The 20,743-nt window shown below is 43.8% G+C and overlaps 1 protein-coding gene across 2 annotated transcripts in view; it reads right to left on the reverse strand.

Moving 5' to 3' along the window:
* The window catches only part of ATP10D (ATPase phospholipid transporting 10D (putative)), a 213,060-nt gene that overhangs the window by 93,546 nt on the left and 98,771 nt on the right, over positions 1-20,743 (reverse strand). For both annotated transcript variants that reach the window (XM_033946099.1, XM_033946089.1), the window contains exons 2-5: positions 19,421-19,477; positions 14,616-14,935; positions 11,777-11,971; positions 8,641-8,845 (exon numbers count right to left, since the gene is read on the reverse strand). In XM_033946099.1, the coding sequence (XP_033801990.1) occupies positions 8,641-8,845; positions 11,777-11,971; positions 14,616-14,899 (684 nt within the window). In that variant the 5' untranslated portion in view covers positions 14,900-14,935; positions 19,421-19,477. The remainder of the gene's footprint in view (positions 1-8,640; positions 8,846-11,776; positions 11,972-14,615; positions 14,936-19,420; positions 19,478-20,743) is intronic.

The following is a 20,743-nucleotide window of genomic DNA, read 5'->3' on the forward strand; positions in this document are numbered from 1 at the left end:
GGGAGTTAATAAAACTCCCCAGAAGTCCAGATTGCATTCACCGGCTGATGTGGCATCCCACTCTGAAAATGAACTCTGTCAGGATGTCCTGAATGATAGTGACATGGAAACCATGCCCAGTGAGAAAGCTGCAAATCTGTAGTCAGAAAACAGAAGAAAGGCACTGTGTTTTAGAATCCAGCAATGTGCAGAGTGACCACAGGGGGAGCCCAAGAGAGTTGAGTTCCAGGTCTAACACTGAAAAGCAAGGGAACTTTCATTCCTCATCAGAAGGTGGCAGGGAAGGAAAAGGAGGTACACTTTCCAAAGAGAGAATCAAGCATCTGACAAGGTAATGACCAGCAAATGGTGGATGCTGAAGAAGCTTCAAACCTGGAAGAGATCATGGAGTTTGCTGACCAGCTTGTTGTAGAGCAGGCCTGCACAACTCAAAAATGATCCAGGGCCGATACAAAGTCGAAAAATGTAGCGAGGGCCGCAGGTAGTGGCCTCAGCTACAGAGGCACCCAGAAGTACGAAGACATTGCCGTGATGACATCACCTGCATGCTTAACCTCATCACGTGGGCATCCGCGAATGTGCAGAGGCCTTTGAGATGGGCCCTGCGACAACAATAGGGGGTGCCAGCAGGGAAGAGGGCAGAAGAGAAGGAGAGGCACTGGTGGTGGCTGAATGCCTATAGCAGTGTTTCTCAACTACTTCAAGCTAAGTACCCCCAACTATAGACTTCCCAAGCTCCGCCCCAAACCCACACAAGCTCTGCCCCAGATCCTGCCCCCTTTACTAACTGTAATGCAATTGTTTTCCATTCAATTTTCATATACATACAATACACACAGCAGATATAAATTCTCAAAACTTACACATTTTAATCACTAAATTGAAAATAAAATAATTTTTCCTACCTTTGTTGTCTTTGTTATCTGATGATTTAATTAGTTTCTGGTTGGACTTCCTTCTAACTGTGCATCCAACATTTTTTTCACAATCCAGCAGAGTTAATCGGAGCTTGGGAAGGCAAGCAGGAAAGAAGAAGCAGTTGGATAGAAAAAAGTAGAGGGAGAGAGAAGCAAATGGAGAGAAAAGCACAGGAGAGGGGAAGAAGAGGCAGGAGACTACGAGGGGAATCGGCAAGAGTTAGCTCCGTCCACCCCTGATATCGACCACTGAAGCTCTTCCTTAAAAGGGGAGGGGCCAATGGCGCTCAGCCATTCAGTGCACGTTGAAGGCAAGCGTTAAAGGCGCCTTTGCGAAGAACCTTGAGAATGGATGAGAAACCGCTAAAAGAGAGCAGAAGGAGACCACAATAGGCGCAGAGGACACACAACCAGGCAGACACAGCAGGCACAGAGGACATACCAGGCAGACACAGCAGGCGCAGAGGACACACAACAAGACAAACACAGAGGACACAACAGGCACAGAGGACAGCCACAGAGGACACACAGCCATGCAGACAGAGCAGGTACAGAGGACACACAACCAGGCACACACAGAGGACAACCACAGCAGACAAAGAAGACATCCATAGCAGTCCGGCAAGTGGGAAGCAATGGAAGCAGCAGACAGAAGCAGGATGTTGAGCTACCCAGTTTTCTGCACCGTCTGCCATATGTATGATTACCACCTCTCTGGGAGGCGATCTTACATATGCGCTCGATGCGGAGAACTGGAGAGCCTGAAGAAACAAGTCAGATTCCTGGAGGGCAGAATACTGGAAATGGAAGCACTTCAAGTGGAGGAGGAGGTCAGAGATGCAGAGAACATCAAGATAGAGGACACCATCGAGGAAGAAGTATGAGAGCAGGAGAGGTTCATAGAGAAGGCATACAGGGAGGCTGTGGAAAATCACCAGCAACAATGAAACTGACGAGATACACCTACAGAGAGTGTGGACCACCTGACGGACAACCACCAGGAAGAAATGGGTGACAGCAGCGAGATCTGGAAACAGTGGAGGGAACCCACAAGAAGACAAGTCCGGTGCAAGCAAACGTCAGGATGACAGAAAATGGCTGGAAACAAAGGACACGGACCTATGGCTGGAGAGATGGACATACACAAGGGACACGGACCTGCAGCTGGAGAATCAAGAGAAGACAGAGAGGACATCAATCATCGTGGGGGACTCCATCATCAGACAAGGAAGACTGGATCGGCTGGTGACCTGCCTATCGGGAGCCAAGATAGAAGACATAGTGAAGCACATCGACAGGAGAAGAAGATACAGCGGTGGTGATCCATGTGAGGACGAACAATGTGAGCACCAGGAACTACAACAGGGAAGTACTGAAGAACCAGTTCCAGATGCTAGGAAGGAAGCTGAAGACCAAAATGCAGAGGATAGCATTCTCCGAGATCCTGCCGGTACCCAGGGATGACGAGAAGAGGCAGATGGACATGCAAGCAGTCAACGCGTAGATGCGGCACTGGTGTGAGAAAGAAGGATTCCACTTCGTACGCAACTGGATGACATTTTGGAGGAAGAGCAAGCTATTCAGGAAGAACGGACTTCACCTCGGCAGAGATGGAATGAGGCTACTTGCAAGCAACATCAAGAGAGAAGTTGAGAAGTTTTTAAACTAGGAAGACGGGAAAAGCCAACAGTCGACCGAGAGAGAGAGAGTAGATGGTTCAGGAACTGGTATACCTGGAGGATACTGTGCAGGAAGATAGAGGGGAAGACTCACCGTATCACAGGCAAGACAGATAAAAAGGGACACAAGAGTGAAGGAAATGCAAGAAAGGAACAGGCCGCAAACTCAAGTGTATGTATACAAACACAAGGAGCCTAAGGAATAATATGTGTGAATTAGAAAAAGATAACTTTTACATCATTGGCATCACGGAAACATGGTGGACTGAGGAAAACATCTGGGACACTGTGCTATCAGGATACAAACTATACCGCAGAGACAGAGTGGTTCAAAAAGGTGGGGGGCATTGCTATATACGTCAAATAGGGAATTGAATCTACTGGAGAGAACATGTCACAACCGACGGATAAGTTAGAGTCTCTATGGGTCAATATTCCAGGAACAAATGGACTGGAAACGAAGATCGGCATCTACTACCGACCCCCAGGGCAGTCCAAAGAAATTGATGGAGAAATGACGGATGAGATTAAACGCAACTGCAAAGGAGGCAATGCAGTTATCAAGGATGACTTCAACTGTCCAGGGATAGACTGGAACCTAGGCACCTCCGGCTGTGCTAGAAAGACCAAGTTCCTTGGTGCTGTAGGCGATTGCTTCCTGGAACAACTTGTCAAGGAAAATACAAGAGGAAATGCAATTCTGGACTTAATTCTAAATGACCTGCGAGGACCGGCACAAGGTGTAGAAGTAGAAGGGACGCTGGGAAACAGCGATCACAATATGATCCGCTTCGACCTGGACACAGGGGTGAAACATCCAGAACGACGGCCACGGCACTGAACTTCCAGAAAGGGAATTACAAAGGGATGAAACGCATGGTGTGGAAGAAGATTAAAAAAAGGATAAGCACTGTAAAAACGCTAGAGCAAGCTTGGTCCCTTTTTAAGGACACAGTCACCGAGGTACAAAATCAACAAGGGATCCAAGAGGAAAAAGAACAAAGAACCAGCGTGGCTCACTGTAGAAGTGAAGGAAGCCATCAGAGACAAGAAAACTTTGTTTAAGGAATGGAAAAAGTCAAAAATGGACGAAAACTGGAATAAGCTCAAACAACATCAACGCAGGTGCCATAAGGCGGTAAAAGGGGCCAAAAGAGACTACGAGGAAAAAATAACCAAGGAGGTGGAAAACCTCAAGCCATTCTTTTGATATATTAAGAGGAAACGATCTGTGAAGGAAGCGGTGGGACCATTGGATGACCCTACCAGCGCATGTTCTTGTTCAGCAGGGACTTGTCTAACTTTGTCTTGAATCCCTGGAGAGTGTTTTCCCCTATAACAGCCTCCGGAAGAGTGTTCCAGCTTTCTACCACTCTCTGGGTGGAGAAGAACTTCCTTACGTTTGTACATAATCTATCCCCTTTCAACTTTAGAGAGTGCCCTCTCGTTCTCCCTACCTTGGAGAGAGTGAAAAACCTGTCCTTAGCTACTAAGTCTATCCCCTTCAGTACCTTGAATGTTTCAATCATGTCCCCTCTCAATTTTCTCTGTTCGAGGGAGAAGAGGCCCAGTTTCTCTAATCTTTCGCTGTACGGCAACTCCTCCAACCCCTTACCCATCTTAGTCGCTCTTCTCTGGACCCTTTCAAGTAGTACCGTGTCCTTCTTCATGCACTCCCAAGTTTATATCTTGTTCAGATGGCATGGTTATGGCTCAATCATTCCACTCAAACAGTTCTTGACCCAGCACATCAGTTTGGGACCCATCCCAAGGGCACATAGTTTATTTATTAGACATCTGTCTGGAACACTATCAAAGGCTTTGCTAAAATCTAAATGCACCACATCTAGCAAACATCCTCTATCCAATTCTCTGGTCACCCAGTCAAAGAAATTGATCAGATTTGTTTGACAAGACCTACCTCTAGTGAATCCATGTTGTCTCCGGTCCTGTAATCCACAGGATTCCAGAAACTTGACCATTCTCAGTTTTAAAAGCATTTCCATCAAATTGCTTACCACAGTAGTCAGATTTATTGGCCTGTAATTCCCTTCTTCTTCCTTACTTCTGCTTTTGTGTAGAGGGACCACCTCCACCCTTCTCCAGTCCTCTAGTACCACTCCCGACTCTAGAAACTCATTGAAAATGTCAGTCAGCGGAGCTACCAGAACTTCCCTAAGTTCCTTCAGCACCCTTGGATGTACACCATCCGGCCCCACTGCTTTGACTACCTTTATTTTAGCTAGCTCCTCACAAACACAACCCTTTGAAAATCGATCGGGGTCTATTACTCATCCATCCCTATTCACGTTTGTCTTCTGCGGTCCCGCTCCCAGCGCTTCAGCCATGAATACAGAACAGAAATATCTGTTAAGCAATTCAGCCTTTTCTTTATGAACATCTACATATTCCTCCCCTTCACCTTTTGAGTCTCACAATACCACTTTTGCACTTCTTCCTATCACTAATACAGTGGAACCTTGGTTTACGAGCATAATTCGTTTCAGAAGCATGCTCGTAAATCAAATTGCTCGTATATCAAAGCGAGTTTCCCCATAGGAAGGGAAACTCGCTTTGATTCGTTCCACCTCCTCCTTCCCCACCCCCCGAGGCTACCGACGCTGCTCCATCACCCCCCCTCCTCACTCAAACAGGCTTCGCACCCCCCGCCCATGAACGCCCCCCCCATGAGAACCGCATCGCACCCCCGTGCTGGAAGTGGCATCTGCCCACCCAAACAAGTTTCTTACCCCATCTGCTGCGTGCCGGTGCCATTTAAGGAAAGATCCCGCCTCTTGCCTGGGCTGGGCCTTGAGCATCTGCGCATGCTCAAGGCTTTCTGGCTCTTGTTCACTCCGAGACCAGGCCTGAACTGTATTTTATTTTTTTTTAAGAGAATTAAACTGTCAGCATTATTGATTAATGCTGGCATACTGAAAAAACATTTCAACGTGGAGCTGGATTGTTTATTCTACAGTAGGAGAGATCATGGGACAGAAGAACCATGGTGGAAGACCATTTAGGTCATGATGATCTGGGACAATTATGCCCACCCATTAAGGTGGTCAGAGGACTGAGACTCCCCTTTGGGCCTATCAGAGAATGAGCTGTACATGCTTAAACTGACTAGGCTTTTGCATCATAGGACCAATTCCCTTGACGCTGGCCCAATCATGAATTGCCAAGCTCCATTAATTCCACGTCGGCCTGACAATAGTCAACAACAAGAATAATGGCTATGGAGACAAATCCTATATAACAATGGATTTCCTGGACAATAGCCAGAATGGGAATGTGAATGAGATCACGGGTACATTTATAGAAAGGATATTCTATCATTTCCACCACATAATTGCAGATATTCAGATAATAGAATTGTTCTTATATTTCCTTATGTTATATGCTTATATGTAGTGATCCCTTATCATAGTTAATTGTTAACAACTGGAATGCCAGAGAGCCTAGACATGGATTCGTTGGTTGAATGTGTTATGTCTACACTGGTGATATTAGAAGGTAGCCTGAGTGAACAGACTGTATCAGTATGGCTTTCACAAATGTGGGAAAGACTGAATCTTTATGTTAATAATTGATTTATCATCTTTGGAGAGAAAGAAAATGGTTACCAACTAAACTTGGTTATTTACATTGTTTCTGTTTTGGTTTCCTCAAGATTTTCTGTTGGAAAGATTCAGTAAAGATAGCAAATAAAAAAGATACAACAACTCCAATAAGCTGCATCAGGAAGGAGAGAAGTATTCCATGAAATGATCAAATAGGGCTTTTTCCCCCCCTTTTAATTCTTTTGGAAGTTTATACTGTTTCACTGTTTTCCACTGGAGATAAAGCTCCGAGTTCTGCTATTTGCTTTCTTCCCCTACTGCTGTTTATAAATAATTTTCAGCAACGAATGGGAAAGGCATATATAAACTTAGGCCCAGATTCTGTATAGGACGCCCGGGAGGGCCTACACCAACCCTGATTCTGTAACCGGTGTCCATGTTACAGACGCCGGTTACAGAATTGGGTTAGAGTAGACATGGCCACTACACTTATCGCAGCAAGGGATCTCCCTGCTGCAATAGGTATAGCAGCCGCAGCCGCCTGTCCTTCCCCCCCCGATCGCTGGTAGGAGGGTGCTCAACCCCTCCTACCAGAGGAAGCCCCCCCTCCAAACCCCCCTGCTAATGCTCCCCGTGCTAACACCCCCCGATGACCCCCCATAAACCTCCTCCCAAACTAACCTCTAATTGTTGTCCGGCCGGCTGGTTCTTGCTGCCGTCCGTCCGGCAGACCCGCCCATCGAAATGAGATGGACCCGCCCCTTCCCAGCCCATCCCCGCTAGAGCCTGGGCCAACCAGGCCTTAGGCTTATCAGGTCCACCCATCCCCGCCCATCCTCACTAAGCCTAAAGCCTTATTGGCCCAGGCTCTAGGAGCCTGGGCCAATCAGGCCTTAGGCTTAGCGGGGATGGGCCAGGAAGGGGTGGGCCCGCGTTATTTCGACGAGGCAGGCCAGACAACCGGACGGCAGCAAGACCCGTCCGTCCAGCCAACAATTAGAGGTTAGTTGGGAGGGAGGTTAGGGGGATCATCGGGGGGTGTTAGCGGAGGGGGGCGTCCTCCAGCAGGAGGGGTTGGGCATCCTCCTGCCAGTGATTGAGGGTGTCAGGTGGGTGGCCTTCCAGCATGAGGGATTGAGTACCCTCCTGCCGGTGATCGGGGGTGTTGGGTGGGCAGCATTCTGGCAGGAGGGGTTGGGCACCCTCCTGCCGGTGATCCGGGGGGGAGGGGGGACAGGCGGCTGCTATACTTATCTCGGCAGGGAGATCCCTTGCTGCGATAAGTATAGCGTCCGCGTCTACTTACAATGTAGGCCAGCATTTTGCTGGCCTACATTGTAAGCGTCTCTCCCTCTACTAGGGAGACGCGTAGGGCGCCTAAGGCCACTAGGCGAGCTTAGACAGTCTTGCAGGCCTCCCTAAGCTCCCGGAGGCGCCTTCAATATAGGTGGCTTGCCTGGGAAGCATTTTTTTAAAAACGATGTGTCCTGATTGGCTGATTAGATAGCTTTAGGACGCCTACAGCTGCCTAAAATCGGGATGCACTTTGCAGAATCAGGGCCTTACTGTTTGTATTCTGTTTCTATGGGAAAATACTGTGATGAATCAAGTCTCTGAACATGAATTTTTAAACAGCCTTGTCTCTGCTGCATAGCTCCTCTTCTCGTTACAGCAGTGTCTCTCAAACTGTGTGTCATGGCACTGTAGTGTGCCCCGGAGAGATTCCGGGTGTGCCATGAGAGATTCCAGAATTTTATTTTATTTTAAAAAATTCTCTCAATAAGTATACACTAGAATAGTGTACATTGTATATGAAAGAGTCTGTCAATGTTATGAGCTTCTGTGTGCCCAGACAAGCATCATTCTTTGTTGTGATTGGTCCTTAAAAACTAACAGCAAGAATTTTATTTTTATTTTTTATGTAGTAGTTATCTTAACTTGAGCAACAAAGCAATAAGGCTTTGTTACAGTTTGGATCTTCTTATCTTTGCAAACTTGGATTTTCAGCTTTGACAGAAATTAAAACAAAAAAAAAAGAATGACTGCAGATGGTGAATGATGAAATGTGCGTTTGCATGTTGAATATCGAACCGCGTTTTGAGTTAATTTGCACTCAAAAGCAAGTGTATCCATCTCATATCTACTTTAGTTTCACCATTGTTACAATTACCCATACATAACTTAAAGAACTTTAAATAAATAAACCTCAAATTTAATTTTTTGTTGGTTTTGCAATTTTATAATTTCAATTAGAATGTGACATGAAAAACATTTGCTCCGTTTAGTGTGTCAGAGCTAAATAAAAGTCTGAGAGACACTGCTTTTACAGGATACAAACAGGATACTGGTGTCACATGTATCATCAAGGCAGGTAATTCCAGGGTATCCAGAGGAAAACACAGTGCTAGGCTGTTTTTCTCCTCTCCAACTCCCTCCCCCTTAATTATAATACCTTAGTACAGGTGATAGGGACAGTTTTACCTGCTCTGCAAAACCTTTCACCACCTGCCTCTGTTTCAAGTTTGTCTCACCATCGAGACTGGAGGTTTCAATATGGCAAATTCCATCTGGATCACTAGAATAGAGAAGCACCGTATCTGCAGGAACAATCTCATCACATGAAAGGCGAACAAAATCCCCCACAATAACATCTTTCCAGCGAGTTTCCACATACTTTTTCTCTCTTCTGCAAACATAAAATAAGGTTTCTCATGAGTTTAGTAAAGGACACCTATGGCATTTCCTTGATTTCTTGTTTTTGAAAAAGAAAAATTTTGAAGTTTATCTTTACTCTCATAATTACATCAAGAAAATATTTAAAAATCATTTTGAAATAGTATTTTGAACATAGCTGACCACCCCTCTGTCTGTTGTGGTGATATATGCACAACCATTTCAACATAATATTAATAATATTTTTACTTTAGTGATTTAGGATGCACAAAAGGCAAAAAAGGACATAATGCCCTCTACACACATACACTGCACTAGCAATATGTACAAATAAAGAATAAGGGAAAACAACAAATAATAAATACATGAATAATGAATAAAATGACTGTAAAAACGTGTAACACAAAATTTATTCTTAAAATCATAAAAGAACATTAGATCATATAAATTAATAACTTATTCTAATATAATATACTCTATTATGCCCATATATAAATAAATGAAGGTGGAATTCAAATAAAAAAAATAAAAAATAAAACTAAAAGTTAAAAATACAGTATATAGCAAAAATAGAGGCCTTAACAAATGAAGGTTGGTTATTCTTAAACATGCCAAATGGCTTAAAAAAGATTTATGGGCATTGCCTTACTTCAGCCTTTGAATTGAACAAACGATACAATAAGCAAAATGATTGAATGGTTTGATGCATGTATTTCGGTGCCCTTTGTAATCCCAAGGCTTTTCCATTCTGCTGAATGATAGTTCCCTAAGAATTTTTAAAGGGAGATTCATGAATATATTTTCATTGTTGAGGTTTTGCAAATACCATATTGGTTTGTATTGTCCTCTACACCTTTTTTTGTTATATTGGTTGTGCATCCATATATTCCACCATTTCTACTGCATCAGTCAGGGTGCCCACACTGAATAGTACCAAGGAATACACTAAACAATGGCCTGAAATTCAGCACTATGAGCAATCTAAAAAAATTATGGTTAAGATTTTCTGTATAAAATTGACAACACTATTAATAATGTCTTTTGATTACAGTGATAATTTGACCACTTTTGATCAATTGCAATGTAATATGGGTACAACCCCCCCACCCAAAAAACAAACAAACAACAAAACCCTACATGGATTGGAGGATTCTGGGAATTTGTTGAAAGTTGTAGTTGTAATGCATATGTTTTCACTGTGAGAAGGATCTGCAAAACCCATATAGATAATGTTGGCTATGGATAATGGAGCGTGTAACAAACTATTATTTTATATCTATATTATATTGGTGCTTACATATTCTGCAATTTTTTTATAGATTCTATGGAGATTATATTTAAAAGATCCTCAATTCAAGGACATGTATACTTAATTCAGTATTCTATACATTAACAGCTTCAAACAAAAAGGTTTTCCTGAACAGATAAGTCTATTTGTTTTAACCAAAGAGGAAGCTGATTTCATATTTTTGCTTTTTGATAAGCACAGAGAGTTTACGTTGTGACAAACATTCTTAGTTAATGGACAATTTAATTAATAGGATTACACATTCCAAGCTGAACTTGGGGCAAGATTCTCAAAAGTTTAATGCCATCGCTAAACTGTTTTTCGGCGGTTTAGCCTGTATGCAGTTTAGTGGCGTATTATCAAAACGGATTATTTACGTCTTTAGCGAGGTTTCTAGCAGTCTCCGACATTGACATGCAGATGGGCTCTTAAACACTGAAATGAGCCCTCCGGTGGATTCTTAAAAAATGCCGAGCCATTTTTAAAAAGTGGCGTTGGCTTTTGGCGACTAAAAAATCGACTGGTATAGGGGTGCCGGTCGGTGTCAGAAACTGCTAGAAAACCCATCCAATAAAAAAAAAATCCTGCCTGACCTGACCCGAACACACCCTCCCTCCCCCGCCGCAGATATGCCCACTCTCTCCTGCTGCAAATAAAATAATTTTTAAAAAATCCTGACTGAAAGGCCCCCCCACCCCGCAGCAGGAGAGATGCTCACTCTCTCCTGCTAGCAGTGTCTCCTCCCTTCTTCCAGCAGCCTTTCACCCACACCTTCCATGGTCTATCATCTTTCCCTCCTTCCCTCCCTGTTGGTTCAGCATCCCTCTCTCTTCTCTGCTCCGCATGCCTTCCCAAGGTCCAGCATCCCTCTCTCTCCTCATGCCTTCCCAAAGTCCAGCATCCCTCTCTCCTCTGCTCCACATGCCTTCCCAAAATTCAGCATCCCTTTCTCTCCTCTGCTCCGCATGCCTTCCCAAAGTCCAGCATCCCTTTCTCTCCTCTGCTCTGCATGCCTTCCCAAAGTCCAGCATCCCTCTCTCTCCTTTGCTCTGCATGCCTTCCCAAAGTCCAGCATCGCTCCTTCTACTGTGTTGGTCCAGGCTCTCTCCGTCCCCCTCTCTACACGTCTCTCTCCATTCGCCCATTTATCCCTACTCCCCCCTCACACAGGTCCATCCTCACCTCATCCTCCTCACTGTGCCTGGGTCCTGCATCTCTCTCAAATCCTTCTCCCCCTTTCCATATACTGGTCCTCTTAAATTGCTGTAGTGGTGAGAACAGTAGAGCCTTTCTTCTCCAAGTCTCACCTATCTGCCTTCTGATGCAAATTCCTGTGGGTGGGACACAGCAACGTAAAGTCTCTGCCAGCCAAAGACAGCCAGTTTTTACTACTGCATCAGTTTAGAGGACCAATGCATGGAGTGGGGGTGTGGGGAGGCAAGAAGCTAGAGAAAGATTGGACCTAGCCTCAGCAGAAAGGCCAAACTTGAGAGGTAGGGTGCAACTGCAGGTGGCCCCTACCATTGGGCAGCCCTGGGCATTTTGCTGGCCTCGCTCAATGGTATGGTTTTTAAAACCCACCCTCTGGTGCCTCACCTGGCTCCCTCCAAACTAGCTTAACAAAGCTGTTTAACATACCATAGATATAGTACTTACCTACTGTATACTTTAGTTAACATGTTGTTTATTTGCTTATCCATTTTGTATTTCCTATAATCTTCAAGTCCGTCTTTGATAGCTATAATTGTAATTACTATCACTAGTGGTAACATTGTAATTTCTTTCTGGAATGCTTCTACAAGTGGAACCCAGTTCAAGACAACTAAAAACAGGAAATATAAATTGGCCGCTCTGAAACAAAACACAATTAAGAATGATCAGATCTAATTTGACAACATGAATAATTAGCAATGCAGTATTATAGTTAGGCTTAATATTCCCAACTCTCACAGTAAACAAACCTACATAGAAAAAGCCTTTTAAAGACAATGTTTACAGATTTTCAAAACCACGATGTTAGCTGTATAAATTAAATGATAGAGTCACCTATGGCTGCAGTATTTTTTAAAAAATCATTTATATTCAACACAGCTATCTGAATAGGTGGCAGTAGAGAATGACATGGAATCAGGTTCCCATGGTAAACCACAACAAATCACAGGAAATTTGTGGGAACAGGAAAAATTGCAATCGTTTTACTGCAGGAAAGGGAGCAAGGTCTTTTACCGCCCCATGGGAGCAGTAAAAAGTCTTGCTTCTGCTGTAAAAAGAAAAAATGCACCCACAATGTCATCTCCCCCCCAGGTCAGAGATCACATTGTCATAGGTCAACGATCACTTACCACAAAGCACTACAGTGAGGCTGGTAACACACTGAGAAACACTATTGGAGCCTCAGAAATGAGGCTTGGATTTCACTGAGATAAGCTATTAGAGCACCAAAGTGAGGCTTGAGAGAGGAAACAGCAAGACTTCATCTTCCTCAACTCAGTGCTTCCTGAAAAAAAGTGCACTGTGACCATGCTTCCACTCCTTTTCTAGTTCTGCTATTCACTCCTCCCTCGATATTTACGGGGGTTAGGGGCAGAGCCGGTCCGCGAATATTGAAAATTCGCGAATAACTTTTGGGCCGGCTCTGACCCACCCCTGCCTTCCCCCGGCATCCTGGACCTTACCTGGTGTTCTAGCGGTCTTTCGGGGCAGGAGCAATCTTCCTATGCTCCTGCCCCATGCAGATCACTCATACAAAATGGCTACGTGAGTTCCCTTAGTCTCTCGAGAGACTACGACAGGAACTCCCTGCCAGGCTCTGCTCCCAAACAACTCCCTCCCTGCCAGGCTCTGCAGCCTGTCCCCCCCTTCCTTGGCAGGCTCTGCACCCTATCCCCTCTTCCCTGACCTGTAACTTACCACCCCCCTCACCTCTGGTGGTCTAGTGGTAGGCTGGGACAGGAAAGATCCGTCCCAGCTGATGAACAATTTTTTCTCCTCCCTCCCCAGGGTACTTTTTAAAACACGGCCCACCCGCCTTTCATTTTAAAACACCCCGCAGTACCTTTTTAAGCATCCCTTAAGCCTGGTGATCCAGCAGTGTATGGGCCGGCAGGAGTGCGTTGTCTGCGATGCTGCCTGTGCCCGCCTCGTTTTTAGAATGGCTGCAATCAGTTTTAGCAGGGCACATGAATATTAACCTCCTCCCCTCCACCCCCGTCTTATATTCAAGTCAACCTTTTTTCCTCCTTTTATGGGGGAACAGGGTACCTCGTCTTCTACTCGGATTGACTTATATTCGAGTACATACAGTAACTCCTTTCAGTTTTAAAGTGTCCTACTGGGCCACTTGAACTCTGTGGGTCACTTACTGATAGAATCCAAAAATAAATTTATAAAAACAGACACAAGAATATAATCCCAGACCTACCCAAAAAGAGTTAAATGTTTCCTTAATCAACTTATCACAAAGAGGTCTACCACATTACATAAAAGCTAACATTACAAATGCAAGGCTAGGCATTTCATCACAATAGTATAAAGTATTCAAACATATCATTTTATAGTCCATTTGCATCAAACAGAGCAAAATAAAAGCCACAAAAAAAAAAAAAGCCAAAACCAACCCCACTGTAGGCAGCCATATACATAGATATGCCAATGGAATACATTTAAATAAGACAGCAATAAAATTAAGGCATTATAAAACAAGAACACACATTACGGCAACAGTTCTCTTGCAAGGTCCTTGGTATCACTATCGATTCCTCTCTCTCCCTCAATGACCACCTCAACTCCTTGGCAAAATCATGCTTTTTCAGCCTTCACATGCTGAGGAAAGCTAGATCCTACTTCAGCCAACAACACTTTGCCATCCTTGTCCAATCCATCATCCTCTCCAAACTAGATTACTGCAATGCCATCTACTTAAATCTATCAAAAAAAAGTATTCTAAGACTCCAGCTAATCCAGAATACTGCAGCCAAACTGATCTTCTCAAAACGCAAGTCTGACCATGCCTCCCCACTCCTTGCCAAACTTCATTGGCTCCCAATAATCTCCAGAATCCATTTCAAATGTTCCTGCCTGGCTTTCAAGATCATTCACGGAATCCTGCCTCCTCTTATCCTACTGTCTTTCAACTCCTCCAGAACTGCCCAAAGGCTTAAACTAGCCTTCCCCTCTCTACGCGGCATCCACTATTCAGACAAACTGGGAAAATCCCTTCTCTTTAAAATCACAGGTCTTTGGAACGACCTCACCACCCCGCTGCGGAACCTGAGCTCCCTTCAGTTATTCCGCAAACAACTGAAAACCTGGCTTTTCAGCAAATTGTAGCTCTATCCTTCCCCCCTTCTACACATAAGTTCATGTAATCCTTTTTCTTCTTCTCTACCCACTATTTTAAGTTCTTGTAAACCGTGTCGAGCTCCATTCTCATGGAGATGATGTGGTATATAAACTTAAGGTTTAGATTAGATTAGATTAGGCAGAATTACTGTACCTGTGAAACTGTTCAAATAGGTTTCTTGGTATAAAATTCAATAAAGTATATTTTGTAGTGCGTATTTTGTTGTTCATATATGCTTTGGAGATCCTCTCATATTCTTCCTTGAAGTGCCCTAAGCAAGGAATAACTATTCGGTGTTTGCCAGCTGGTTTTGGTGGCCGATTTGGTTTGACAAATCCATCTTGTGAGTAATGGTCTTGGCTGGTGCTGAAAGTCCTGATTCCTCCAGGTAATAAACGCTGCCACTGATATCTGACCCATTGAATAAGGTCGGCCATGCTCCTTTAGGTTTCTTTGTGCCCAAGTTCAGTTCTCTGTTAAAAAAATAAATGCAAACACACCTATCAACAAAGCAAACTCACTTGAAGAGAAAATGAAGCCTGTACAAACAATTGTTTGGAAATAAATCAAAACAGAAGTACAAATTCGTTTATTCGAAGTTTCAACTTGTTTGGGGAACTTTTGGCTCAATCAACTGCTTTACTCAAAACTCATTTTTACCCTATCTGAATCAGCATTCTCTCACATTTTTGGAGTCAAAGGGGAATGAACTCTGTTAAATATTTTTAAGAAATGCATGCATGACTTAAGTTCACTATTTTGCAAAAATTATTACTGACAGTTGTAAAGATTTCTGAAAATGGTTGGTGTATACTCATAAATGTGATAAGATAATGATTAGGATATACACAGCAACTTGCAATTTCCTACTTCTGCAACTGACACACAGCCACACTAGGACAGATAGTTAATTTTAAGTGCCACATCCATATAACAATTTGAAAAAGAGGTGTGGGCTTGGAAGAAACACAATGTCATTGTTTCTAGATTCTCTCAGTTAATTGGATATTTGAGAAACAAGGAGATATATAGTTATTCTTTTGTAAACCATTTAGCTCCTCACGGTTATGCAATCTATAAGTTGAATTTATGTTATGTTATATTTATTTTCAAGTGCTTGAGCCTAAGGAAGAACAAAATCAAGCCTAGAAAAAATAAATTACCAACGGTTATGTTGATGAATGCTAATAGCTGGGGGCACCACACCCAACTCTGAGCTCTAGGGCTAACCTCTGGTAAATAAGAGCGACTTGCTACAGTTGGTTTTGCAAAAATATATATCAACAATTATTGGAAACAGACTGCCATATTCACATAATTGGTCATATAATTGGTTCAGCTGGCAGTGGTTGGCGTTTAAGTACTGTCTGTCGCTGGCTAAATTAGACCTGGCTATTCAATACAGGCTCATGTCCGAGCATTGGCACTGAATACCCAGGTATGACTGAGCATGTGCCAGCTACTTTGACTTACGCAGGTCCTGGACAATAATCAGTCAGCACCCCTTTAAGGGGATCACCAATTTCAAACTACCCCTCCCCAAGTGCAGTGTTCCCCCCCCCACCTACTAATAAGAGTCTCCCACCCTCTGTAGGCACCCCCCTTCCCCTCATGGTAGTACCACAGAATTGCCGCTAGATGTCACAGTAGCTATTTTGGTGCAGGAGCCAGCATGGGCAGAGTGACTATGGACCACTAGATTATCAGGACATGTGAAGGTAGGCCAGATGCTGTTATGGGGGAAGGGGGAGGGGAGATAAAAGATGTGGAGATAAAAGACCCCAACAACATTGGGCTGTGACCCAGAAGCTATGCAGGTGTGGGCGTCTGCCAGTACCGACTAAGTGCTCAAACATAGCACTGCACAAAAAGCAGTCTTATTATGGCATTTAGCTATGTGGTTGCCAGTACCTCCTGGCTCCTCCCGACTCCACGCTGTTGTAAAACGTGGTTAGAGCCAACACTCAGCGGCACTGCCTAGTTAAAGTGCCACTGAATATTGCCAGATGACCTGCTGAGTGCAATTTAAATGGGCAGGAGCTTTTCCTTCTTGCTTAAATTGCTTTGAACATTAACCCCATAGAAAATAATGGGGATCATTTCAACTGTAATTAGGACAGCACTGAACTGGGGATGTTCTGTGGACAAAGCTTTCAGATAAGTAAAACAATAATCACTTGTATAAGAATGGGGGAGAAACAGCATCCGGCAAGCCTGCATACAAATGCTTGCAGGATGAGAAATAAAAGGTTTTGCATCTAGCACACACACCCAGGGGGAGGGATGGCGGGAGGGGGATATTTCTTTGTATGGTTCTATTCCCTTATGAAATGTTGGTAGGGTAGTGGTTTTTTTTTGTTGTATGGATTTTGATTGATTATAAATGCATATATGATTAATATTATTTGTATAGATACTATATTGCATTTTTGTTGGTTTTGAAACTCGATAAAGATTTATTTTTTTAAAAAAAGGTTTTGCATCTAGAGGCAGTCATGGAAGAGGCCAACTTAAGATTTAGTGGCACATTTACAAAAACATGGAACATAAACAACCACGACTATAAACTAGCCAAGAAGAAAGGGAGAAAGAGTGGCAATAACATTCTTTTTTAAGTGTTAAAGCAACAGAGCTTCAGGTTGTATGAAGCCAGGAGGTGTAGGTTTATCTGAAATGAGGGAATGAACATGTGTCTCTGTATTGGTGACATATACAGAAGTTTCACAGGCAGAAAAAAAAGGTTTAATTCAAGACATTCCCAAAATTGATATAAAAGGGGAAAAGTATTATCGTTACAAGACTTCAATCTGCTAAATACTGATTGGGAAGTCTGGAGATCCCAGTTTCTCTACAGAAAGAAATCTTCTAGCAGATAATACTGTAAAACTTGCCCAGCAGGGGTTCTTATAAATGCTTACAATGCCTGAAAAAAGAAAGAGAGGCTGGGAAAGTAGCTCCCCTCCCATCAAAAAAATCCTCCAAAATAAAGATGTAAGAAAAATAACTAAACACAGCCCATGTGCCTAAGGCCCAGCCCACAGGAGGGGCCTAAGGCAACGGGCCAATTCCGGTTGACCAAGGCGTCTAAGTCCCCTCCTGTGGATGGGATTTGAGATGCCTGGCCAATTAGGTCTTAAGGCCCGCTATTCTGGGATGGTGGGCCTGCCGTATGGACGGGCCTGGGCCTGCCGTCTGGCCAACTTTTTTAAGGTAAAGGGGGGGGTCTTGGGGGTGAGGGTGGAGTGTTGCAAAGTAGACGGGGGTGTTTCGGGCGGGCCAATCAGGGGCTCGGGGGGGGTTCATGGGAGGGGGTACATCGTGGGCAGGAGGGCCTGGGATCCCTCCTACCCGTATCTTAGTGGGGATGGGGTGTAGGGGGGTTCGCCTTGGCAAGAGAGGTTGGGCTCCTTCCTGCCCAGATCAGATTGGCGGGTTGGGGGTTCTGTCGGGGTTGGGTTCCTTCCTGCTACAAAGAGGCGCGGTTCGGGGGGTGGCCGATCTCTCCTGAGCCATCTCTCCTGCCGCGATGATTGCGGTGGGGGCTGGGCAGGTTGCTGGGGCCGCTGAGCTCATCACAGCAGCCTGCTTAAACTTTTGGTTATTCCTGCTGTACGCCTATGTATAGGTCAGCCCACCTCCCACCCTTTCCCCTCCTCTTAAAATGCCTCTTTTCACTCTATACGTTTAGAGACAGTGAAAAGGCCTAAGCTGGTTTTAGATACGTCTAAAATCAGCTTTGGTTATGGGTACTTAAAACTATCACCAGGGTTCAGATGGTGCCATTTTTGCAGAAGCAGCTACTAGGGCAGGAAGGAATGGAGATTACACTAAACGTTGGTACTCTAAGTTCCACTTGACCATGTTCTTACTGTGTGCAGGTGCTCATCGGCCCTGCTGTGAGATAGCAGAAGCGGCAAATAGGGTCTCATTAGCTCCAGTCTCATGCTAGCAGGGAGTACCAGGCATCAGAGAGGCAGAACACTAGTTTCTAGCAGGGAAAATATCAGGGTCTCGGTCTCAAGTCTTAGCCACCATTCACCATTGGGTCCCAGAGCTCAGCCTACATTTGGGATTCGGAGGTTTGGCCTCTCTACTGGACTGGTACGGGGTTTTGAGCATCTGCGCATGTTCAAGGCCTGCTAGCTCCTGCCCTCTCTGGGAATCTCAGAGAGGATGGGAGCCAGCAGGCCTTGATTATGGCACATATACTCAAGGCTCCACAATGGCCCAGGACAGAGCATTGATATCAGCTTTCTTGAGTGCCAGAATGATAAGGAGAATGTGGTGATGGGGATGGATGGGGGCAGAGTGCAGTAACACTGGTCATCGGAGGGGGGGGAGGAGAGCAGCTCCCATCATCGGGGGAGGGTGTGCAGGAGAGCAGCACCAGTCATTGGTGGTGGTGGTGGAAATGAAGGAAAGCATCATCTGTCATTAGAAATGGAGAGCAAAAGCGCCGGCTATCTGGTAGACTTGAATATAAATGGAGACCCCCCTATTTGGGCCATTTTTTGTCTCCCCAAATCTTGGTTTATATTTCAGTAATTGGTAGTAGTATATACGGTAATTAAAAACTAATCCTAATTTGTTTGTCTATGCTTTATGTATGTCAACCTTGTTACCCATTCTGAGCTCGTTGGGGAGGATGGGATATAAAACTAACCAAATAAAAATAAATAAATAAATTTCATGATGAATAACTTTTGGACTATAATGCACTTTAAATAGAAAACTATCTTTAGATAGATTTTTCCTCAAAAAAGCATTTTATTTAAAACAATTCAATTAAAATTTTTTTTAACCCCCCCTTTTTTTAAAAAAAAAAAATCATTGATTTTTATCCACTCTGGTTCCATGGTAATGTTTTCTATTTCTTCTGCAGAGATACCCTCAGGTTGCAATAGATGGAAAAGACAGCATTAAACACAAGCACTTTTTTTTTTAGGGGAGGGGGTTACCTTTCATCTGCCTGACAGTTGCTGTAGGTCATTGGACAGATTTTCTTGCAGCACTACCTGAAATCAGATAAATGAGTACGTCATACTGGCATATTTAAATACAGTTCAAAGTTTTCATATATAGTTTTTATTTATTTTATTTAAAACATTTTTAATCCACTTTTATCCAAGGCGGATCACAATATTACATACATATTTCAGGACTTGCACAACACAAAGATCCCTTACATCACCAGTTTTGAGACACTGGACTTCATTACAGCACAAAACTTCTTAATAATGACCCTAAGATTGTATCCATGACCTGTGCCAAAAACAGTGTGTCCAGGTTCTGAGATACCTAACACAGACCCGATCCCTCTTAGAATCAAACCAACTGAATGCTAACTTTGATCCTCAGATGCACCACTCTACGTTCAAACAATTTCATCACACTAAGCTTTATATGCAAAATCTTCCCCAGATCAATTATATTTTTAATTTTTTAATTTTTAAATACTTGTTACTGCTTTATAACTTAATAATTTCTAATTCATAAATACTTTGTTTTTGTGGTCACTGTTAGGGACTATTTTTGCTGACATGTTTTGCGACAAATGCTTTTTCAAGGCTGGGTCCCTACAAGGAAACACAATTAAAATTAACAGGGCACGCAAAAACATTATATTTTGTGTGTACCCTGTTAATTTTAGCTGTGTTTCCTTGTAGGGACCCAGCCTTGACAAAGCGTTTGTCGCGAAACATGTTGGCAAAAATAGTCCCAAACATTGACCACAAAAACAAAGCAAAGTATTTTTCGCTCCATAAGACGCACCTGACCATAAGACGCACCCTATATTTAGGGCTCCTTTTACGAAAGTGCGCTAGCGTTTTTAGCGCACGCACCAGATTAGCACGCACTAGCCAAAAAACTATCGCCTGCTCAAGAGGAGGCGGTAGCGGCTAGTGCGCTTGGCATTTTAGCGTGCGCTATTCCGTGTGTTAAGACCGTAACGCACCTTTGTAAAAAGAGCCCTTAGAGTAGAAAAACAAGGAAAAAAACATTGTATACTAATATATACCAGGCTCTGTACCCAACCTCCTTCACTCCCTGCCAGGCTCTGCACCCTGTCCTCCCTCCCCTCTACATCATTTTACTAACTGAAATCTATTTAAAATACACATCTTCCAGCATCTTGCACAGGGCCCTGCAGCCAAACTCTTCCACTGTGCGCCAGCCCTATTAGCAGAAGGGAAGTCAGGCCAGGTAAGGTATACAATTTCCAGAGGCTGCATCCAGCAGCAGTAACCTCTGGAGCCAGTAAAAGCATCGTTACCAAAGTT

The sequence above is a fragment of the Geotrypetes seraphini genome, chromosome 1 (genome assembly GCF_902459505.1).
Source record: "Geotrypetes seraphini chromosome 1, aGeoSer1.1, whole genome shotgun sequence".
Taxonomy (NCBI): Eukaryota; Metazoa; Chordata; class Amphibia; order Gymnophiona; family Dermophiidae; genus Geotrypetes; species Geotrypetes seraphini.